Raw genomic sequence first — 20,287 nt, 5'->3', positions numbered from 1 at the left:
GTTTGGTCAGAAGTTCTTGAGAAGAGGTTTTTATAAGCATATTGAAAATACCATATTTGAAGGAACTTTGTAGCTGTTCTGGATGCTTGGAGGTGGCTGGTTTCAGGCCCCAGATCTCAATTTTTCATAAGATCAGAGAGTGAAAAGAAAGCTGTTTTCTGTTTCTGTTTTGCATGCAGCTGAATTATTATGGGTCTTTGGCACTGCCAAGTTTGAATCTGAACCTTTGGTACAATTTGACCTGCAGCCAAAGCTTCTGAGTCCTTTTCAGGTTTGAGTTCTTGGCTTAACTTCGGTAATTATTACTCCAGTGAATAAGGAAAAACATGAACTGCTAATGTGATGTAGGGTGAGATTTAAACTTCACATAATAAGAAATTGCCATTGAACTTCTCTGAAACAAAATATTCTGATTTTTGCTTTGTATGGACTGTATTTTATCAGTACATGATACCTCCTTCATGCCACTGAGCAATAAAAGTTTCAAACCAAACAAAGACTAAGGAGGAAAGGCACGATGGTTTCTACACTGTAAAGAAAATGGCAGTATGGACATTCAGAGAGCTTGCAGAAAAGAATTTCCTCTTCCCTTTTATTTATTAATTGGTCTGTTTCAATTGTTAATAGTATTGTCTTAAAGAAGACTTCTAGTTTCCATAAAGAATGGTGAGTGAAATATTTTAGCAAGCCCTCATTGTGAAAATTTCTTTTAGGGCCCTGTGTACTTAAATATTCAAGGATTTCCACTGGAACGACATGAAGCCAGGTCCCTCAGTTTTACAGAAGAACTCGCTTTTTGGACACTGCCTTTGGGTGAAGTCAACTTAGTTTGCGATGTCATAGTAACAAAAGGTGTGGTAAGAAAAGCTAGTAGCTTTTGTAACTATCCCAAATATTATAAATACATGAAATATCCTAGATATGAAGAAGAACTAGGCTGTTGACTTCTTAAGTGCTTGTCAGTAGCCAGTGGCAGAATATAAGAGGGCAATATGAGGGATTCTAAGTATAATAACACCACTTCAGTGCATTTACAATAGTGTGTATTTCTGCCTATGTTTGCAATGGAGTATGGGAATAATACTCTAAGAATTGGAATATGGGAATGGAGGATATGGACTATAGGAATGGAGTATTGGAATAATAACTTATCTTTTTGCACTTTATTTTTTTATCAGTAGATGAAATACAAAAATAATCAGCCACGGAAATGGGAGCATAATTTCACTGAGATATTTTGGTCTTTGTAAGGATATGCATCCTTCTCAAACTAAGAGAAGAATATGTAATTAAAGTAGAACACAACCACAAAATTGCAAGTCTGTCTAGTTTTTATGTTTAACACTGTATTGCTTCAGAAAAACAATTCTCTGTCTTTTCCTCTCTCTCTAGGTCAATTCAGTTTCAATACAAATCTTGTAACTTGCAGAGTGTTAGGCGCTTTTTTTCCTGCGCTTATACCAATTAAAATTCTTTCTCACTGAATCAAGCCTGCCTTAGTTTCCTATAGTACTTATGTCCTAAAGTGAATTGCATCATTGGGAATATTCATAAATGTTTTTAGGGTTCATCATTAAACATTTCTAAAGTTATTGTCTGTTATAAACAAATCGCTAATGATCAGTACTGAATGCTGCCTTTTCTGCTTGTAGCCATAGCTTCAAATACATTTTATTGTACTTTTATGATAGTGAAACAGAAATTACATGGCTTTGGATTAATTTTAAGGATTGTCCAAAATCGGTCAGGAAGGTGCTGTATGTGAAAAGTTCCATAGGAAGTTTGCATTCATCCTGTGTTTAATTATTACATGTATTAATTGAAGGGAGGATGAGATAGAGAAGGAGGGAGAACCAAGTTTATAAACAAACAAAAACCTCTGGATGGATTTTGTATATACTAGCAGCTGGCAGGCACTGCAGTCATATCTACACAAACGTGCCTTGGGCTACTTGTTTAAAAGAGTTAATAGTGTTGTGGCAAGACTCTGCCTGTTAACGTTTAGTTAGTTAGTATCAAGAGACTATTTCTCTATTTATCTTCCTGTGTCAACAGTGGTAATTTTGCTGTATGTTTTGCTATATCATCTGATGAATTTATGACATATATATTTCCAGAAGAGCAATGCACAATGTCAGTAGCCTTTCATTAATTGTATTTTTTTATTTCAGAAGATGAAGCTGAAAATGTTCTTTACGTTACTGCGTGCAATCCTGTTTCCTTGTATTTCATGAATGTTTCTAGTAAGAGTGGGTACTTTGTGGATCTTTATGACCTCTTCCCAAGAACAGTTGGAAATGTCTGGCAACCTTTTGTGACTGTGGCACCGCTGGGAAATCCACTCAAAGGTCAAGTGGTTCTACATGAGGAGGAGGTAAAAAAAAATTAAAATACAGCTAAATGTTTAGTGATGAGCAAAGTATTATCATAAGGGTAGGATTGCCAAGGAGTCTACCTCTATAGATTGAAATAGCCTGGACAAGCCTACCTCCTTCTGAATGTTTTTTTTTACTATACTTTGAACTTGGGAGTTGCCTTCAGCTTCAGTTCTTGTGTGGAGATTTTCCTTTTGCACTTTGTAGCTAGACAGCATCCTTTTGCATTCTTGAAGCTGAATTCTTCTGCTTATCTTATTCCTCTTACTGATTTAGGGACATTGGCCTTCATGGGAGAAAGGGAGATAGTGAGCTGAGTTCAGAAATCTCAGTCAAGCATCAAATGTTTGTGTCGTGGTTTAACCCCAGCCAGCAACTATGCACCATGCAGCTACTCGCTCACTCCCTCCCAATGGGGTGCGGGGAGAGAATCAGAAGGGTAAAAGTGAGAAAACTCATGATTTGAGATAAAGACAGTTTAATAGGTAAAGCAAAAGCCGTGCACGTAAGCAAAGCAAACCAAGGAATTCATTCCCCACTTCCCATGGGCAGGCAGGTGTTCAGCCATCTCCAGGAAAGCAGGGCTCCATCACGTGTAACGGTTACTTGGGAAGACAAATGCCATCACTCCGAACATCCCCCTCTTCCTTCTTATTCCCCAGCTTTATATGCCGAGCTTGACATCATATGGTATGGGATATCCCTTTGGTCAGTTGGGGTCAGCTGTCCTGGCTGTGTCCCCTCCCAATTTCTTGTGCACCACCAGCCTACTCGCTAGTGGGGTAGTGTGAGGAGCAAAAAATGCCTTGGCTCTGTGTAAGCACTGCTCAGCAATAACAAAAACATCTCTGTATTATCAACAATTTCCAGCACAAATCCAAAACATAGCCCCATACTAGCTACTACGAAGAAAATTAACTCTAACCCAGCCAAAACCAGCACAGTTTGCAAAGTGCAAAGTACGAAGTAAGCTGATTTGTGCTATGAACTTAAATTCTGCTCCAATCTTGTCTCCTTTTTACTTTTCAAATAGTATATGAAGAGATATTTTCTGAGTCACAAAGTAAAATGTTGCTTGTATTTGCTTCGTGCCACTATTTTTGATTTGTTTTGTGAATCCTGATATTTTTCACTCTGTAACATTTGAAGTACTGAGACTAGAAAGAAGACTATGTAAGCCTTGACATGTAGTGTATCAGCAATGTAAATTTAGAACCACTGATGACTTCAGTGTTGGTTTGACTCTAATCCTTTTTTTAAAGTCAAGTATTGCATACCTTCCACGTATTTTCCGTTACTATCAGTGTACTGACTGGAACATTTCCAATTCAAAACTTCTTTGCCAAGGAGTGGGAAGAGACAACACTTGATACAGTACTGCTGCTGCTCATTTTTTTACATTAATAATAGTTTATTATGTTACCTACCAGTCATAGTGGTTTGACATGAGCATTTAATCTGGTCTGTTATTGTTGGTTGGTTTTTCTTTTGTTGTTCTGAATTTCTTCTGCCCATTTTTCAGTACGTGGGAGACTCCAGTCTAGAAGAAGCTTTCCACATTGAGTTGAGGTATCATGTAGTTTTCAGTCATTCCATAACTCGTGGCTCTGCGATGCTGTTGTACCAGGAACATTTAAGTGTTGAGGCCACTTTCTGGTCTCAAACAATAAAGATAAGCATGATGCTTTGTGAGAAACACAATTCTTCCGCCTTTAGTAGAACTGCCTATGCTTTCTTTAGCTTTGCCTTGGACACTTTCTGATGCCAGCTGGAAAAAAATATGATTCTGAAGTTACCTACTTGTGGTGATTGCCTGTGCAGTTGTCTTGAACAGCTATAGAAGTACCATTTGGGCTATTTTGAGATGCACATAACACATTTGTTCTGTTATAAACAATCCTTGGCCTTTTTTGGTGAAGTCAATGCAGGAAACTGTAAACTGGCAGTCTATCTATCTCATGTCTAAGAATGTTTAGAATGTCTCATGCTTTTTAATATAAAGCCCAGCAATATTCCTTGCTTTCTGAGTCTCTGAAATTCCTAATGTGAAAATAATCGTCCTGCTAGTTTTGTTTTTAACCAAGTCACAGTAGCATTTGGTGTCAGCAGTGAGGTTTTTATCAAAGGTTTATCTGTGAAGCTTTAGGTAGCTAACTATGTGACTGGTTTTGCCTGTCCTCATGGAATGTATTTTTCAGTGACAGTATGAATTAAACTCTGAAGTAAAGTTTGTTCTGTGAAGAGACTATGGTAGCTCAGTGCCCCTTTCCAGGTGACTTCAGCTGAGCTGTAACCTCATGTTTTTCTCTGGCAAAGCTGAAATATTGCCAGTTTCAGTCTTGCCTTTCTTAGCAAGTGCTACAGGTGAACAAATCCTGTTTGAAAATAAGCCTATTTTACACTGCTGGAAAATAATACAGAATTACAATATTCTGAATGCTTTGCATTATCTTTTTACATAGTGTTAACATTAAGATAGACCTTACTTATTGTAAGTGTGAAAATATGTTTCATTAAACTACAAACTTGGCTGCAAAATGTAATTGTATACTTAGGACACCATTCAAAAGTAATTTAAGACTTCTTGAGGAACTCAAGTAAGCTTCTTGAACAGAAAAAACGTTGAAAAAGGATTCTCTTGTGATTGCATGTTTGTGTCCATGGACTACATTAGTAATTTATTTGGGATTGTTTTTTTCAATGAGGCACCAAAGCACAGGTCAGACAAATGCTGCTGTTTGTAGTCTTCACAGCCACTGCAATCCTTCCTTACGTTAGGGCTCATGAGTTAGGATCTCTGCATTTCTAGTTCCCACTGAATCAAAAGAAGGATTCTCAAGTAGTTTAACTTTTCCACACAGAGATTAGGTTTTATTCCCAACTCTTCCTGCAGTGGAGCCATGAAAAAATCATGTGCTTTCTTTGTGCAGCTGTGAAATGAGGTGGATATTGCTGTATATTAAATGAAATCCATTATTGTTGATGGTAGCAGGTACCTTCCAAGTACCTTCTCTATTTGTTGGGAGGATAAAGGTGATCTGCAAGAGCGGTTCATCCCAGCTAAGGTAGAGCATGGTGAATTGTCATCTGGAGGTGCTTCTCTCCACTGGCTGCAGAAGGAGCCTTGACATATAGTCAAGATGCCTGTCTTCGGGTGTGCTGCAGTTACTGGCAGTCGTGAGCTCCGAATTCGCAGCATTCACATGTTCAGACAAGTAGATTAGTGTCACATCTGTATTTTGGGCAAGGCTCCAAGGGTTAGCTACTTGTGCTAAAGGTGCATCAGAGAGATCTTCAAGAAAAATAAGTAATGTAAGTAAGTGATGTATGTGATGCTTTAGATGTTTGTTTACATGTACTTGCAAAAAGACCAAGAAGTATTAACAATATTTATAGAAATAAGAAGTTGCATTTATTAAATAAAAAAGTCCACTTGACAGCTGATATTTCATAAATAATATAATCCATTAATCAGACAGTACCAAAAGCTAAACATTTTTCACAACTTTTTGTTTCGTAAAGGTCTTTGGAGATGAATGTATCTGACTAAGTTATAAAAAGAACGATTTTAAATGAAGGATAACCTTATTGGAAAGGATGAGATGACAATATTGTGGCTCTTCAAATAAGCTTGTGTGATTTATTTCGCAGATGACATCTGTCTGGATTCAATACAGCCCTTCAGTGAAATAAAATGAAAAATCACCATTCCTTTCTGTCCTTTTAAATAAAAGTTTACTAAAACTAAACTCCTTGGGGATTTAACTTAATAGGACAAGTCAGAGATTTATCTGCTTTTAAGCCACCTGTATATCTTCTTGGAAGAAAGAGTGGACGATTCTGTTCCTCACAGTGGCCATTGGTCTCGGTGTGCGCAGCCTGTTTTGACTCTTTGTTCAAAGCTGATAAACTTTGAAAAGCCTCTTCAGAAATCTCAAGTCATTTCCTAATAAGATGGGAATTGCACTCATCTTTTCAAAGCAGCAGTGCCTCTGCCCTGTCCTCCCCATGAGTACTTCAGGGCGTACCCTATTTCCTATAAAGCTTCATGCCCGCCTATTTCACTTTTTTTTTTCTTTCTGCACCTATTGCTTTTATGGAAAGAGACCAAATATGGACTAAAAATAATTTAGATAACTTTACATGTGATTTTATATGGGATTATAGGAGGAAAATGCACATGGAGAAGATTTGCATATGTTAACTGCACACTTTGTTTTTTCTTACAAGCACTTTGCTCTGTTGAAAGGCTACAGCTGGACAGACAGAGTAACCTACAGTCTGCCAGCATCCTTTACCTCTGCTTTTATCTCTCTCAGTCAGAAAGTGGTGTAGGGAGAGAGGGAAATGCTTTTCCCTGTCCCACGTGCTGCTGGAGCTCTGTGTCAAAGCTCTCCGATAGCAAAGGAGTGAGGGAGTCTGTGACGCAGAAGCTGACACAGATCCACCTCAGTACATGTAGAAGATGGCAAACATCCTTTAAAAGAAGCCTTTTTTTTTTTAACAGTTTGTAATCTGGCCTGAAACACAAGTGGTGTCCAGAACCAGGGCACCTGTGTATGGAAGGACCTGCAACCTACTAGTAGTAATGTTTGAAACCTCTAGTCTCCATAATATTCTGATGTATGTGTTCAGGAGGAAGAATATATTTTCTTAAAGAAACTAGTTGATGTTATTAAATTCTCTTCTTTTTTGGATATTATAGAAGACTTTCCTTTTCTATATAGAAAAGGAAAGGTATGCTTATATAGAAAGGTGTGCACCTTCTATAGAAAAGGTGAAGACTTTCCTTTTCTATAAGGACAAAGCTTCTAGCTCTATTTACTGTTCTCAGTTTGCTGAAATCTGTAGTACAATCAAGTCTCCTAACTCATCTGAAAGACACCACTCGCATTTAATTGGAAGACCAGTAATCTCCTTGCATATATTTCCCACCTCTGAAGGCATGAAAGTTTGAGCCCCAAACCATGAATTCTTGCACAGACTTTTTTCACTTGAACCTAATGAACAATATGATACGTCTGTATCTGTGCCTAATAGTTACAAGGTCAGGATTGATACCTTTGCATCACTTGGGGTCATTGAGTGGCACTAATAGAAAAGGTGCTTGTGGGACAGGAGGCAAGGTGGAGAGTGTATAGAGGGGTTACCCTACCAAGCTAAGAATCAGCCTTTTCTGAAGCTGACAGCTAAGAAGAGTTCACGAGCTTGCTTGCTTGAGAGACGTGAGCATTGAGGGCAGAAGAGAATGAAACTGAGAGTGAGTGTAGAGAGAAGAATCAAGAGGGTTAAACTGATTTGTTTGTACTGTCCCACTCTGAAATTGGAGTGTGTGCCTTCCCCTAACTCTCCTCTCTGTCTTGCAGACCATAAGGAACAACTTCCCATACCAGCAAAGTGAAATCACAGCCCCGTTTGGTTTAAGGACTTTTAAGAGGAAAATGCTGGCTAAAATAAAAACAGCAGCAAGGAAAGGGAAACTTTGCAGTAACTAAAAATAAAGGCACACCACTTCACGAGATTGGCTATTGCATCTGTCCAGAGTTTGGAATTCCAGACATCAGGGTCGGGAGGTCGCCCAAAGGTTACTTTTCTCCCAGTCAAGAACAAACACAGCGGAATTGCACACCAATGTCTTTTCCCAGCCCACTTGAAGAGTTGCCAAAGCTGCTCTTGGATGTGTTCACAAGTGACGCAAAAATCTATTCTTAAACACAGACAGAATATACATCAGTCACTTAGCACAGAAGGAAACCATTAACATCAAAAGGGGTGGAGTAGAGAGGCTTTTTATATTACCAACTGCTCTCATAAATTTAACACTAAGTGGAAGAATGTAATTGATTCATATGTGTTCTTTAGCTCATGTGGAAGGCTAATGCATTGCTTTGGATCAGCGGTGCTGTTGCAGAATTATATAAATAAAATATGGCAGAAAACCAAAATCCAAAGCAAATGCCCTATTTTTTTTCCTGAACCACACTTCTATAATTTTGGTTTGTAATACATAAGCAAACTTCTTTTTTTAGAGGTATTGAACTCTAGCTGAAATTCCAAAATGCTCCAAATAACATAGTAATGTTTTAAATGCTTTACCATATTTAGCTTCAAATGACTGTAATTATTAAATAAAGTTAATTCTCCCAAATGATCTTAGTGAAAGTATGAAGCGTACCCAAAAAGAACAAAACAGCTGTGACTCAGATTGTTTGTATTTTTTTTATTTAGGAGAATTTGTGGGAATTTATGTTTTACTACCTTAACGTCTATCGTGCACGTTATTGCAGATGTTGTACGTAGACAGTTTACTTTTAGTAAGTCCTTGGAGAACCTAATGTCCTTGCAGAACCTAACGTTTCCTTGAATGGCAAACAAAAAAATTCAACCCAAGGCTTAATTAACTTGTTCTTTTGTACCTTTTAAATTTCATTTCATTCAGGTTGGTCCTGAATGATTGTTCTCTTGAATTCTTAGTTAAACACATTAGGAGCAGCTATAGTAGTTTATAAAAACAAATGTTTAAAATGTCCCCATCATTTGACATCATGTTTGAACCCTGGGGCATTGAGTAACAAACTGAGAAATCTGAAGAAGTTCAAAATTTAGCAGACTGTATTTTCACATGGGGTATGTGCAGGACGCTTGTACCACTCTATTCGGTATCCTGTCTTGCTTCTGATCTCCATCCTCTTAGTCCTCCTGCTGTCCTCCAAGAGCTGTCCTACCTCTGACGCTGTAAGCTGTCTGAGCATGCAGGCCACAGAAGGATTGTCATGCACTGGGATATTTAGTAGGCTCCATGTTATCAGAAGTATGAGCTTGGAGAGAAAGTACTAAGCCATTTCTTCTCTCACCATTTTTTCACCTTCAGTGTAACTTAAGTAATGGGTACTTTAGAGGAATGCTGAGAAAACATAAAACACTGAAATGTAATATTTTAGTGACTTGACAGAACAAAACTGGTGTCTCACCTGTAGCTGGCTACAGTGTGGATATGTAAGCCATGCTAGTCTAGTTCCTAGAGCTTATGCAGAAGTGAATGTGAGATGGATAGATAAAACATTATGGAAAAACTGTAATATTGTTCCGGCCCTTTTTGCACATACTTAACCTCTGCAGTTAAATTTCTCCATGAGCTATGAAACGAACCAAGAAGATTCAGCCTACGTTTTCCAACAAAATCTAGATCGTCTTTTCAAAATGTCCTAAGTCGCTAGAGTTGCAAAAGTGCTTCGGATAGATTTGTTGTAGTCTCTTAAACAGGCTTGAGATGTACATGGATCTGCTTTTCATTTACAGAGCAATGTTGTGTTGTTGCTGGATACAAAAAATGGTGCCCTTCGCCGACTTTCGCTCTTACCAGATGCTCAAGAATCTCCTAAGAGAACATCTTGGTGGAGCAGCAAAGAAGAGATGGTGAGGAATAGCACCTGCCTCTATTATACTAAGTTGTTTTTTTTTTTAAATCAACACTCAATATTGGAAAAACTGCCCCAGGATCCCAGGATCCTTTATCTTTCTGTTCTTACAGCCCAAGCACTTGTTTACTTTTATGTATGTTTAAATGCCTTACACATAAAATAGCATTGTTATAGAATAGCGATATGAAAAATACAAATAAGTTGTGTTGTCTGAGGATACATACCTTTAAAATACCCTTCTTTAGAGCTAGAACTGGGAATAATGCGACATTTTGTTACAAGGGCTTACATCCAAAATAATGAACTGAATTATGATGCAATTATATGACCTGGGACAAGGCAGGCTAGATGATAGCATTTTGAGAGGTGACTGATGCTGTGGATTATTATAAATAAAGGGAAAAATGTAATACATAAAGGAAAAAATGTAATACACTTTCAGGGAAGTCAGGGCAACTCACTAGGACAAATATAACAAACACTAATTGCTGTATGACATATTTTTATACAGAGCAACTACAAAATGTGCCGAGAGTTTTCACACAAAAACTGGCTGGTGTTCTACAAAGAAACAGGGTGAGAGTAAATTATATCCTTGTATTATATTGATTAATAACATATCTCCTCATGTACATCCCTGTCTGATTATTCTTTTCTTGGTTTCCAATTTTACAGAAACCGCCTTATTGTACTGGATGTATTAGAGGGTCAAACTCATACCATCTCACTTCCGATCAATCTGAAATCTGTTTTCCTGGTGGCTGAAGACCGGTGGCTCTTGGTGGAAAATGAAACAAATCAGTTAGTTATCCTAGTTTTCCTGATGGCATTATTTCTTGTTTGTTTCTCATTTATGTTCAGAACTTTCACTCCTGGTCTCAGAGTTGGTTTTTTTTTCAGTTTGTGAGACTAGCTAGACAGTTGGTGTTTAAGATGCAGATTCGCTCTGGTGAAAGTGCAGGTAGGGTTTTGGAGTAGCAAATGAACAGGATATGCCTGCCTAAATTTATGCCTCTGAAAATCTAGACTAGCTTTGATTGTATTCACATTAATACTGGTTTTACCGAAGTGGTATTGATCTTTAGAAATGAGAATGTTGGTGGATCTAGCTTTGGAAATATGGCCACATCGTCCAGAGTTAGTGCCTGCTTGCTTTACTTTCATGGTCACGTGAAAGAAATATTACTCTGCTGTCTTATTTTTATAAATGCACAGCAAATAAAAGTGTGTAAATAGTTACCAGAAAACAAATCTGCCACTTACTGGCTTACCCTTTCCTATCTCACAGATGTGTGGTAAATCATATTTGGTTTTAGCAAAAGGTGTTGATAACCTTGTTTATATAAATGTAGAATGTTTTCACCATTTCAGAAGATAAAAGTCCTTGTTTAGAGTTACAAGCTTAATCAAGATTTATTAGAGATGTGTATCCTTTACAGGAAATATCTTTTAACCAAGCGTGCCGATATGGAAGCTGAGGACAGTGAGGTTTGCCAGCTGTATGTATTGCGTGAAGAGCCAGCTGACATGGGATTTGGCTTAACAACAGGTATTGAATGCAAGCTTGGCTTGTTCTTTTTTTTTTTTAATCATTTCTGTGTTTGCAGCTGCACAAACAAGGCTCTTTTTAAAGGTCTGGGTAACCTTCTCTCTGATTCTCTTTTTGTTCTCCCCTTATCATGTTTGGTTAATAATAACTTTTCACAAAGCATGGCAAATTCCATGCTCAAACTTAAGGTTGTTTGAATAAAGCATCTCTGTTTCATTGTAGCATTTAAGACCCTTAGTCATGGACTTTCAGGAAATGTACAAGCATACAGAATGGAAAAGAAAAAAAGATGACTAGGCAGGAATTAGAACATAAGAATAGAAGGGACCAAATATGTTGATGAGTTCAGTCTGTATGCTGTTGCAGGTCTGTTATGCACACTCAAATGAGCTAGAAGACATTTCCCAACACGTACAATTACAAAAGACCTACTGTTAGAACAGGAGTCTCAGTTTCTGAAGTTCTACAGCTAGTGTGCAGGAGGCATTGAGGCCGTCACACCTCTGTTAAAAGATGAGGGAAATTTGTACGGTACAATTCCCAGATGATGCTAGGCTTGCGGCATGTCTTAGCTACAGAAGGCAGCAGAAATCTCCAGCAGTCATCATCCTGCCTGGAAAGATCGGCCTGTCTTCTGATGACATTTTCAACCTTGAGTATTTGATCATGGTGCACAAAATCTTTAGTCTCCCTGGTTTGATAACCCTGGAAGTACATGTGCATCACACCTAACAGTTTATAGGTTTTGGCCTATCTAGGGTGTGTCTCAGAGAGACAGAGGAAAAAAACAGAGAAACCACTTTATGTATGTCAAAGTGGGGAAAAAGTTTTGTGCTGGTCCTTGTGGCTAGCATAAGTATGAAGAACGAGATTAACACAACGTAAACATGATGCAAGCAAATCATAGACTCATAGAATGGTTTGGGTTGGAAAGGACCTTAAAGATCATCTAGTTCCAACCCCCCTGCCATGGGCAGGGACACCCTCCACTAGACCACGTTGCCCAAAGCCTCATCCAAATGAAGATGTTATTGACAAATAACAAATATGGTTTATTTTACACAAACAGCAACAAATTGGATACCAGAGACTCTAACCACAGCTTAAATGTCTAGAATCCTTTTTATCTCTTGTACAGTTTACTCTATTAACTTATCAAGCTCCATCAGAGCACAGTAGTTTCCTTCCTTTTATTACCTTATTTAGAAACCATTATAGAGTATCATTCCTCAGATGGGTAGAAACGTTATTATAATTTCCAGTCTCAAAGTATTTGTGGATAGTTTATTGCTGCATGCTTTTTGTGCTATTTTTATCCTTTGTTATCTTATTTCTTCTCTTTCAATCTAAAAAGTTACCATATCCCCTCTCCACTTTTTTCCAAATCGTCCAGCAAACCCCGAATGTAACATCTTCAGCCTGTTCTCATTCTTTGAGGCAGAACCTGTGGCAGGAGAACTAAGAAAAGGTAGACCAGTGTGGGTTTGCCACTGGCCCAAACCAGTAGCCCATTCATCCTTTGAGGGAGGAAAGATTTTCTCCTGCTGCCAGGTAAACGAGATAGTCTGCCCATTGAAGTGGATATAGTGTATGCTGCAGAACTAAAGATAGCGGGTTCTGACTGTGTTGATAATTTGAGGCAAGGTTAAAGGACTGTTACAGTTGCACAGAATAAAATGTAGTTTTCCTTAGCTTCAAGAAAAAGAAAACTAGACTATTATTTACCAGAAATATGTTACAAATAACATTACTTAAATTGCAAAGACAGCAAGACAGCTACCAAGAAATGTCACGTTGACACTTACTTTTGCAAACCTACATTTTGCTTTTTTATGCATTTACGTTATAACAATCTTCAATGAGATCACATGCTGCTCTATTCCATAGGCTTCCTGCCTTATTTCCACAGCAGAAGGCAAAATTAAGTAGTATAAGCAACTACAAGGCTAGTATTTCCTGATTTTAAATACTTAACTTTACAAAAATAACAGTATTTCCTGACTTCTTTTCTGTGTTATAGTATAGTATAATCAAATCTTCTGCTTTTTAGTAATTTTACGCTCAAAGTAATAGCAACGATCAGCGCTCAGCGCTCTTACAGTTAATATTGTTTCCTATTGCACATCTGGATTTAATGACTTTCGTTTTGTTTGATTTCCTCGTTTAGCGTCAGAACTGTGTGTGCCGCATGCAGTTTCAAGTGACCAGCTATCTTCAGAAAACCTCAGTGCAGCTGTGGGACAAAAGATCAGCTCCCCCAACAGGATTTTCTCAGATGAACATAATTATGCTACTATTGTTATTGGTTTCCCAGACCTCTTGGTAAATACTTAGCATTATTATACAATGAAGTAATACGATCTCATTTATTCTGTAACCAGTTAAGTACCTGTTTACCAAATGATATGGAAAAAGGTGGTGAATGACAAATTCATGTAGTGTACACCGTTTGGTAGGGTAGTCTAATCTAGAGGGATTTCAATGGAGTTTGAAGTGATAAGAAATTGGACAACATCATGTCTAGCACCATGACCAAATTCATTGTAGGTAAGTTCTGAATAGTGCTGGCTAGAGGCATATTTTCTAAATCATGTGGTTTTATAGATTTTTAATTAAATACAACCACTGAGAAAAAGAGTATCAGTATCATTTTGGACTGGTCAGTGTGAACTTTTTGCTCAGTGTGTAGCAGCTAGCAAGACACTAGATTTAAAAAAAAGAAAAAAAGAAAATGGTAACAAACTATACAGCCCCTTCACTATTTAATAGTATAGTTAAGTGTAAATACTGCATGTAATTGTCTCACTCCTGTGACACAATTAGAATAGGACCAGAAAGAAAAGTGAAACTTAGCAGTTTAATGACTAAGGCTCTTGCAAGGAGTGGAGGTAAAAACAGGGAAAATAAAAGCAGTATGTTTAATTCTTTGGATTTATTTATATTTACTACCTAATGATGCGTAAAAAGGATGGTACTTATGGAATAAATAATTCTATGTGATGTTTGCTTAATAAATTGGGGCAAATTAGAAAATTTAACTGTTAACAGACATGAATTTTGGCAAAGCCAAATGACTGAAGAAGATACTCTGAAATCGAAAATCATTCAAAAATATGGTTTTTGTTAATAAGACATTCCCTGTCTTTGCAATTAGCTTTTGAGTTTCACTTGGTTTGGATTTATATTACCAGGTAGATTATACTAGCTTTTCATATTATTTATAATAGATGTGAGTTTATTGCTGGAAAAGGGAGGTAATTTAGAGAAGGGAGTACTAAAGATGCTACACACTTCATTATCAACACTGGTGATGAAGAATTTTGCTCTCCCTGATTTAAACTGAATCTTTCCTTATATATGGTTTTAAATGTCCATGTGTATGAGTGCTAGTGAGAGGGAGTGCTAAAGGTGAATGTGAGGGTGGTGGGACAAAACGTTAGATTCAGTGTTTAGTGTTAATAGTGTAGATGTGTAGGATGAACAAGGTTTCTAAGCTCTTATTTGTAGTAGCAATGTTCAGCTGACCAAACATTCTTTAAGATGAGATTTATTCTCTAGGCTCTACTATAGCGGGAGATGAAGCACTTGGCTCACATGTGGACACCTATATTTATGTCTCTGAACCTGGAGCCAAATCCCAGCCTTAATGCCTAGCTTTGAATTCATTACTGAAAGATCTGTTTGCATTTATCTACTTTAGTGGAAACTTAGTTTATGGTAGCAGTTTGTTACATAGTTTGATTCCAGTTTAGGTTATTTCAATCCTTTCTCTTCCTGGTTTAACATGAAAAAAAAAAGTTGATTCAACTTCAAATCTTCAAAGTCTCAATTCCTAAAACTTGTGTAGGTGGTCTGTTGTTTTTCACTCCTGTAGGATTTTTTAATGACAAAATAATCCAGATCTTTTCCTTGTCATGTGGTGACATGAGAGGTAACCACAGTAGCTACATTTGATTTGAAATTAGATGAGAAGTGGAACTTATCAAGAAACGTTTGTTCTTCGGTTCAATAATAGTAATATTTTGTTCAGTAGACTCCTTTTCTCTTGCAGTCTCCTAGTGAAGTGTATAGCTGGAAAAGAAACTCCTCTCTGAGTCGCAAACGTGCTTCTCCTTCTGATCCATTTTATTATGGAGCCCGGAGGAAAACAGGAGCTGCAAAACAAACCAATTGTGTAACTTTATTGGCTTCTAATCAAATAGTCAGAATTTTAGCACCTGGTGATGTGCCTTTGAAAGACATTTACCCGAAAGGTAAGAGGTTCATAGGCTTGTGCTGCAACAACTGTACACACTTGTTTTTGTTGTGTAAACTGCAATCAGTCATGAATTTTTCCAAAATGTTTTTAAAGATTCACAAAGCAAGCATTTGAGGAGGAATGAGAGTAGTTGCACTCATTTTTAAAATTAGTTTGGATCTTACTAACATACTGAATTATAGTTCTGAGGAATTAACAGGCTTCCTACACTGAATATCCCAGTAGATAGGATCTCCCTCTGTCCGCACTGGGAGCCAGCTACAGGAATATGATCATTCCAGTTCAACACTCAGCCTTCACCAGTATTTCCAATCTCTGCTCCGTGCCACACAGACACGCAGTGATAAGACAAACCTGTTGTCCACCTAGAACCTGTGGTTCTGTCTCCAGCAGGGCCAATAGGAGAGGTTATTTGGGGAGTGCATGTGAGCCTGGCCACTTCTGTGTCTTTCCCTTCGTACTGCCTCAACATTTGCAGTTGTTTTGCTAGGGATGTTGCAGAGGACATCCCTGCCTCAGCCTTGAAATCTGCTTTTATGGACCTGCTGTCCACAAATTTGTCTGGTTCCTCTTTGAACTTGTGTGTCTCCGCAGCAAGCTCACAAGTTCGCTATTCTCTGCGATCAACTGATCTCTTACCAGGTTTATCAAGTGCCCCTTGTTCTAGCATTGCAGGCTTGGATGAATAACAGTTCTGCATTCACCTTAACCATCACCTTCATGACTTTGTAAACTTCAGTCACATCTGCCTTCTCTCCAAACTGAAGGGATCCAGGCCTTTTAGTTCTTCCCTTGTTCAAGAGAATGTTGTATGAGCAATACTCACATACAGCAAAACCATCCTCCACTGTACACTAATAAAGCGAGTACAGACTGCAGACCTTCAGACTTTTTTGTGCTGCCATGCCAAGCTTTCTGTTATTGTATCTTCAGCTTGTTCAGCCAGTAACTAAAAATATACCAATTAGTGCTAAATAATAGTAGTTGTGAGTTTTGCATTAATTACCTCTAGAAATCTCCAAGGAAGGGTCACTATCAAAAGAGAACCCCCCCCAAAATATTTGTATGTGGTAGAATGACAGGGGTTTTTAATTCATCAGCACAAGAAGCTATTCCTGATTTGTTCTGTATGTGAACTATGTCCCAGAAGAAATGCTGTATTCCAAATTAACTCCCTTTTACAAAATAAATGTTCTAATATGTCGGCCTTCATTTAATGCAGATTAACTTCCCTGTGTAGAGAAATCCTTTTATTTATTACTAAAAGGATAAAACATTTACTTGACTAAAGAAGCAAAATCAAGGATATAAACAGAGTAGAAAACGGAAGTTACCTACATTTGTAAAGAAAAGGTTAGCTTTTAAAAAGATTGAAGTTAATAATACGTAGTTAGAGTTAGCATGATGATCTTGGAACTAATTATACCACTTCAGGCTGTAATCTTCTCGTACTTTATAAATTGCTGAAGGGTCAGACTGGGTCATTTTTTTAGACCTTCACAGTAAAAAAAACTAATCTGACTTTGAAGTGAATGGTATAAAAATTCAGAAGGTAAATCTTCTGAGCTTTTGTTAAAATTAGTTTATTAATTTGGGAGGGAGGGAGGGATACAGTGCTTCCAAATGATACTTAAAATTGAGATCTTGACAGTTATTTCTAAAAGGCTTTTAAGTTGCTGTGGTACATAACGCTCTATAATGCTAGATTAATATAATTAAAAACCAGGAAACATTCTTCATGAATCCTGGATACCAGTGACCTGAGCAAATTATCTGTCTGAGAATTGGTTTCTTTCTCACTAAGCAATTTAATTTATATCTGTTGCTATAGCTGAACAAGATAATAACTTTTTTTTTCCCTCAAATATGGTGAAATATATTCATGAATAGTGATTGATAGCTTTAAAATTTATAGAAAGTTTTATGAAGTATAGTTTGTACAGTGCTTTATGGCCATTTAAGTTGAAGGATTTAAAGCCTTCTTTGAGATCATTACTATTGATTTTTCTTTTCTAAATGACATTTTAATTTATGAATTACCAAAATTGATCTTAACTGAATCATGTTTAATATGACCTTACTGATACAATTAAATTGGACCTGAGCAAGACTGTAGGTTTTCTATTCCATAGCCTTTTTTCAGGACATCAGAGATATCCATTTATCAGTTAATGGTCAGGTGGAGTCCTACAGAGACCTGTGCTACTCAGCATGGTCATGAAAAAATGGAAAAATGAATGAACAGAGAGGTGACAGCGTTTGCTGATGATACTGGTTATTATTCACGGTAGAAGGGATTCACCATGAAAGATTACAGAAGGACTACAATGCTGACTGCAATAGAAATGGCAGATGAAATTCAGTATAGATTAATATAATGTATATGAAGGAAGAATGTGAGTCCTAATTGTACATCTAAAATGATGGGACTGATCAGTACATCTCAGGAGCGTGATTTTGGTGTTATGACAGACAGTTTCATTAAAATATCAGTTCAAAGCTCAGCAGCACTCAAAAAAAGCAAATCAAATGTTAATAATTACTAGGGAAGAAACAGTAAAAACAGAGAACAGCTTTGTGCTGCTGTGTAAATCCATGTGTCCTTATCACTATGTAGTTTTGGTCCTCTGTCTTGAGGTGGGAGAAGGTTGAACTGGGATAAATTCAGAAAAGGGCAACAAGGATGGGCAAGATTACATCGGCCAAACCTCCAGCGTGTGGAGACCAGATCAGGAGAGGGGCATATGGTGGAGTTCTACAAGAACATGTATGGCATGGAGATGCGGAAAAAGCTTTTTTACACTTTTAAAATTTTATACTTCGTACCAGAGTTAGGGGCAGCTAATGAAGGTAGTAGGAACTTCATCAAAACAAACAAGAGGTGGTTCTTCACAGAGCAGGGAACTAACCTGTGAAACTGCTTCCCAAGGGATGTTGTGAATACTGTGTGGTGGTTTAACCCAGCAGGCAGCCAAAACAACCACACAGCCATTCGCTCGCTCCTCCCCCACCAAGTGGGATGGGGAGAGTATTGAAAAGAAAAGAAAAAAAGGTAAAACTTGTGGGTTGAGATAAAGACAGTTTAATAGGACAGAAAAGGAATAATAATAATAACAATAATAATAATACTAGAATACACAAAACAGGTGATGCACAGCACAATTGCTCACCAACCGAAGCCAATACTCAGCTAGTTCTCAAGTGGAACTGTCTCCTGGCTCACCTCCTAATTTTATACAGACCATGACATCATATGGTATGGAATATCCCTTTGACCAGTTTGGATCAGCTGTCCTGGCTGTGTCCCCTCCCAGCTTCTCAGGAACCCCCAACCTTCTCATTGGCAGGGCAGTATGAGAAGCTAAGAAGTCCTTGATTGCTTGGCAACAACTAAAATATTAGTGTTATCAACATTTTTCTCATACTAAATCCAAAACATAGCACTATACCCGCTGATAGAAAGAACTCTATGTCAGCTGAAACCAGGACATGCGGAAACATGGATCCAAAGGAAAACTGGACAAACTCATGGAAAGTTACTAAATACATAAACATAAAAACATAGACACTACAGTCAGCTTAAGAAGCCCTTAGACTGGAACTGGTTGGTGACTTGAGGAAAGTACCATATATGCTTGTCTGTTCTTACACTTTTCAAGTATCTAACTACTCTTGGAGACTAGATCAGAGGGACCTAGTGTTGCCATTGTTATGGCACAAATCCAAAATCTTTCCAAGTGAAAAAAGGAAGACAGAAGAAAAGAGACATTCATGTACTCACTTGGAAGATGAGCTAATAAGGTACTAGTCCTTACTGTGCCCATTTGAGATCCAGTGTTTGCAACCCTCTCTGCTGGGCTATTGTTTCTTCTGGAGTTTACCTCTCAATCTCACTAATTGACAGAAGATTTAATTGAATGCACATTTAACTGCTACCGGTAGCTGCTTAACAGTCTTGGTCCCTTGGAGATTCAGTTGCTTATTCCTGATTGTGCTGTGTAATTCATGGGGGGCTCTGGATGTTTGGTGATTTGTTGTGCTGTTTTTTCTGCATTGGAAACCTGTAGTTAGTAACCTTCGAAAGTTGTGTAAGGCTTCGTTCATAAGTCTTTGTATCCTTTCGTGGGAGATGGTATAGTGAAGCAAAGGCATCATATTACATAAAATCAAGTATGTGGCAGTCCTTTGAAGTCCTTGCACTAATGTCTCACGTTGCTTTTGAGAAGTTGTTTTATATTTTTGCTTCAGTTTGCATATCTATGAGGCTTTCTTTCTCATCTTCTTGGATAACTGGTCAGTTCTGGCACACAGCCTTCCATTTCTATTAATAATTCAAAGTACTCAGCCAAACTGTACCATACTCCAATATGTATTACCGAAACTGTTCCAGGAACAGCAAGCAAAGAAATTATTTCCTTTATGTTTTATTGGAACTGTAAACCAGGATAATAGTTATGTTTGAAAAGAAACTGTAACAAGTAATAATTTCCCCAAAGACTGCTAACTAGATGTATGGCCACAAAATATAAACTCAGACAAGAGATCATGGCAGAATCCAGCAAATAAGTATTAATGTTTATTCTAAAAACAAAGCTATAGAAATAAGGGCTACTTGAGAGCAAATATTTACTTGGATTCTCAGCACTTTCTATATATGAATATAAAATAACAGCCTATCACTAAG

The 20,287-nt window shown here is 37.6% G+C and overlaps 1 protein-coding gene across 1 annotated transcript in view; it reads left to right on the top strand.

Moving 5' to 3' along the window:
• Window positions 1–20,287, top strand: part of VWA8 (von Willebrand factor A domain containing 8) — a 196,699-nt gene that overhangs the window by 123,767 nt on the left and 52,645 nt on the right. The window contains exons 28-35 of the mRNA XM_075741750.1: window positions 714–852; window positions 2,172–2,374; window positions 9,675–9,791; window positions 10,308–10,372; window positions 10,472–10,597; window positions 11,236–11,345; window positions 13,513–13,667; window positions 15,397–15,598. Of these exons, the coding sequence (XP_075597865.1) occupies window positions 714–852; window positions 2,172–2,374; window positions 9,675–9,791; window positions 10,308–10,372; window positions 10,472–10,597; window positions 11,236–11,345; window positions 13,513–13,667; window positions 15,397–15,598 (1,117 nt within the window). The remainder of the gene's footprint in view (window positions 1–713; window positions 853–2,171; window positions 2,375–9,674; window positions 9,792–10,307; window positions 10,373–10,471; window positions 10,598–11,235; window positions 11,346–13,512; window positions 13,668–15,396; window positions 15,599–20,287) is intronic.

The sequence above is a fragment of the Balearica regulorum genome, chromosome 1 (genome assembly GCF_011004875.1).
Source record: "Balearica regulorum gibbericeps isolate bBalReg1 chromosome 1, bBalReg1.pri, whole genome shotgun sequence".
NCBI classification, from domain to species: Eukaryota; Metazoa; Chordata; class Aves; order Gruiformes; family Gruidae; genus Balearica; species Balearica regulorum.
The sequence above is the reverse complement of the archived record's forward strand: the minus strand, read 5'-3'. Positions and strand labels throughout refer to the sequence as shown.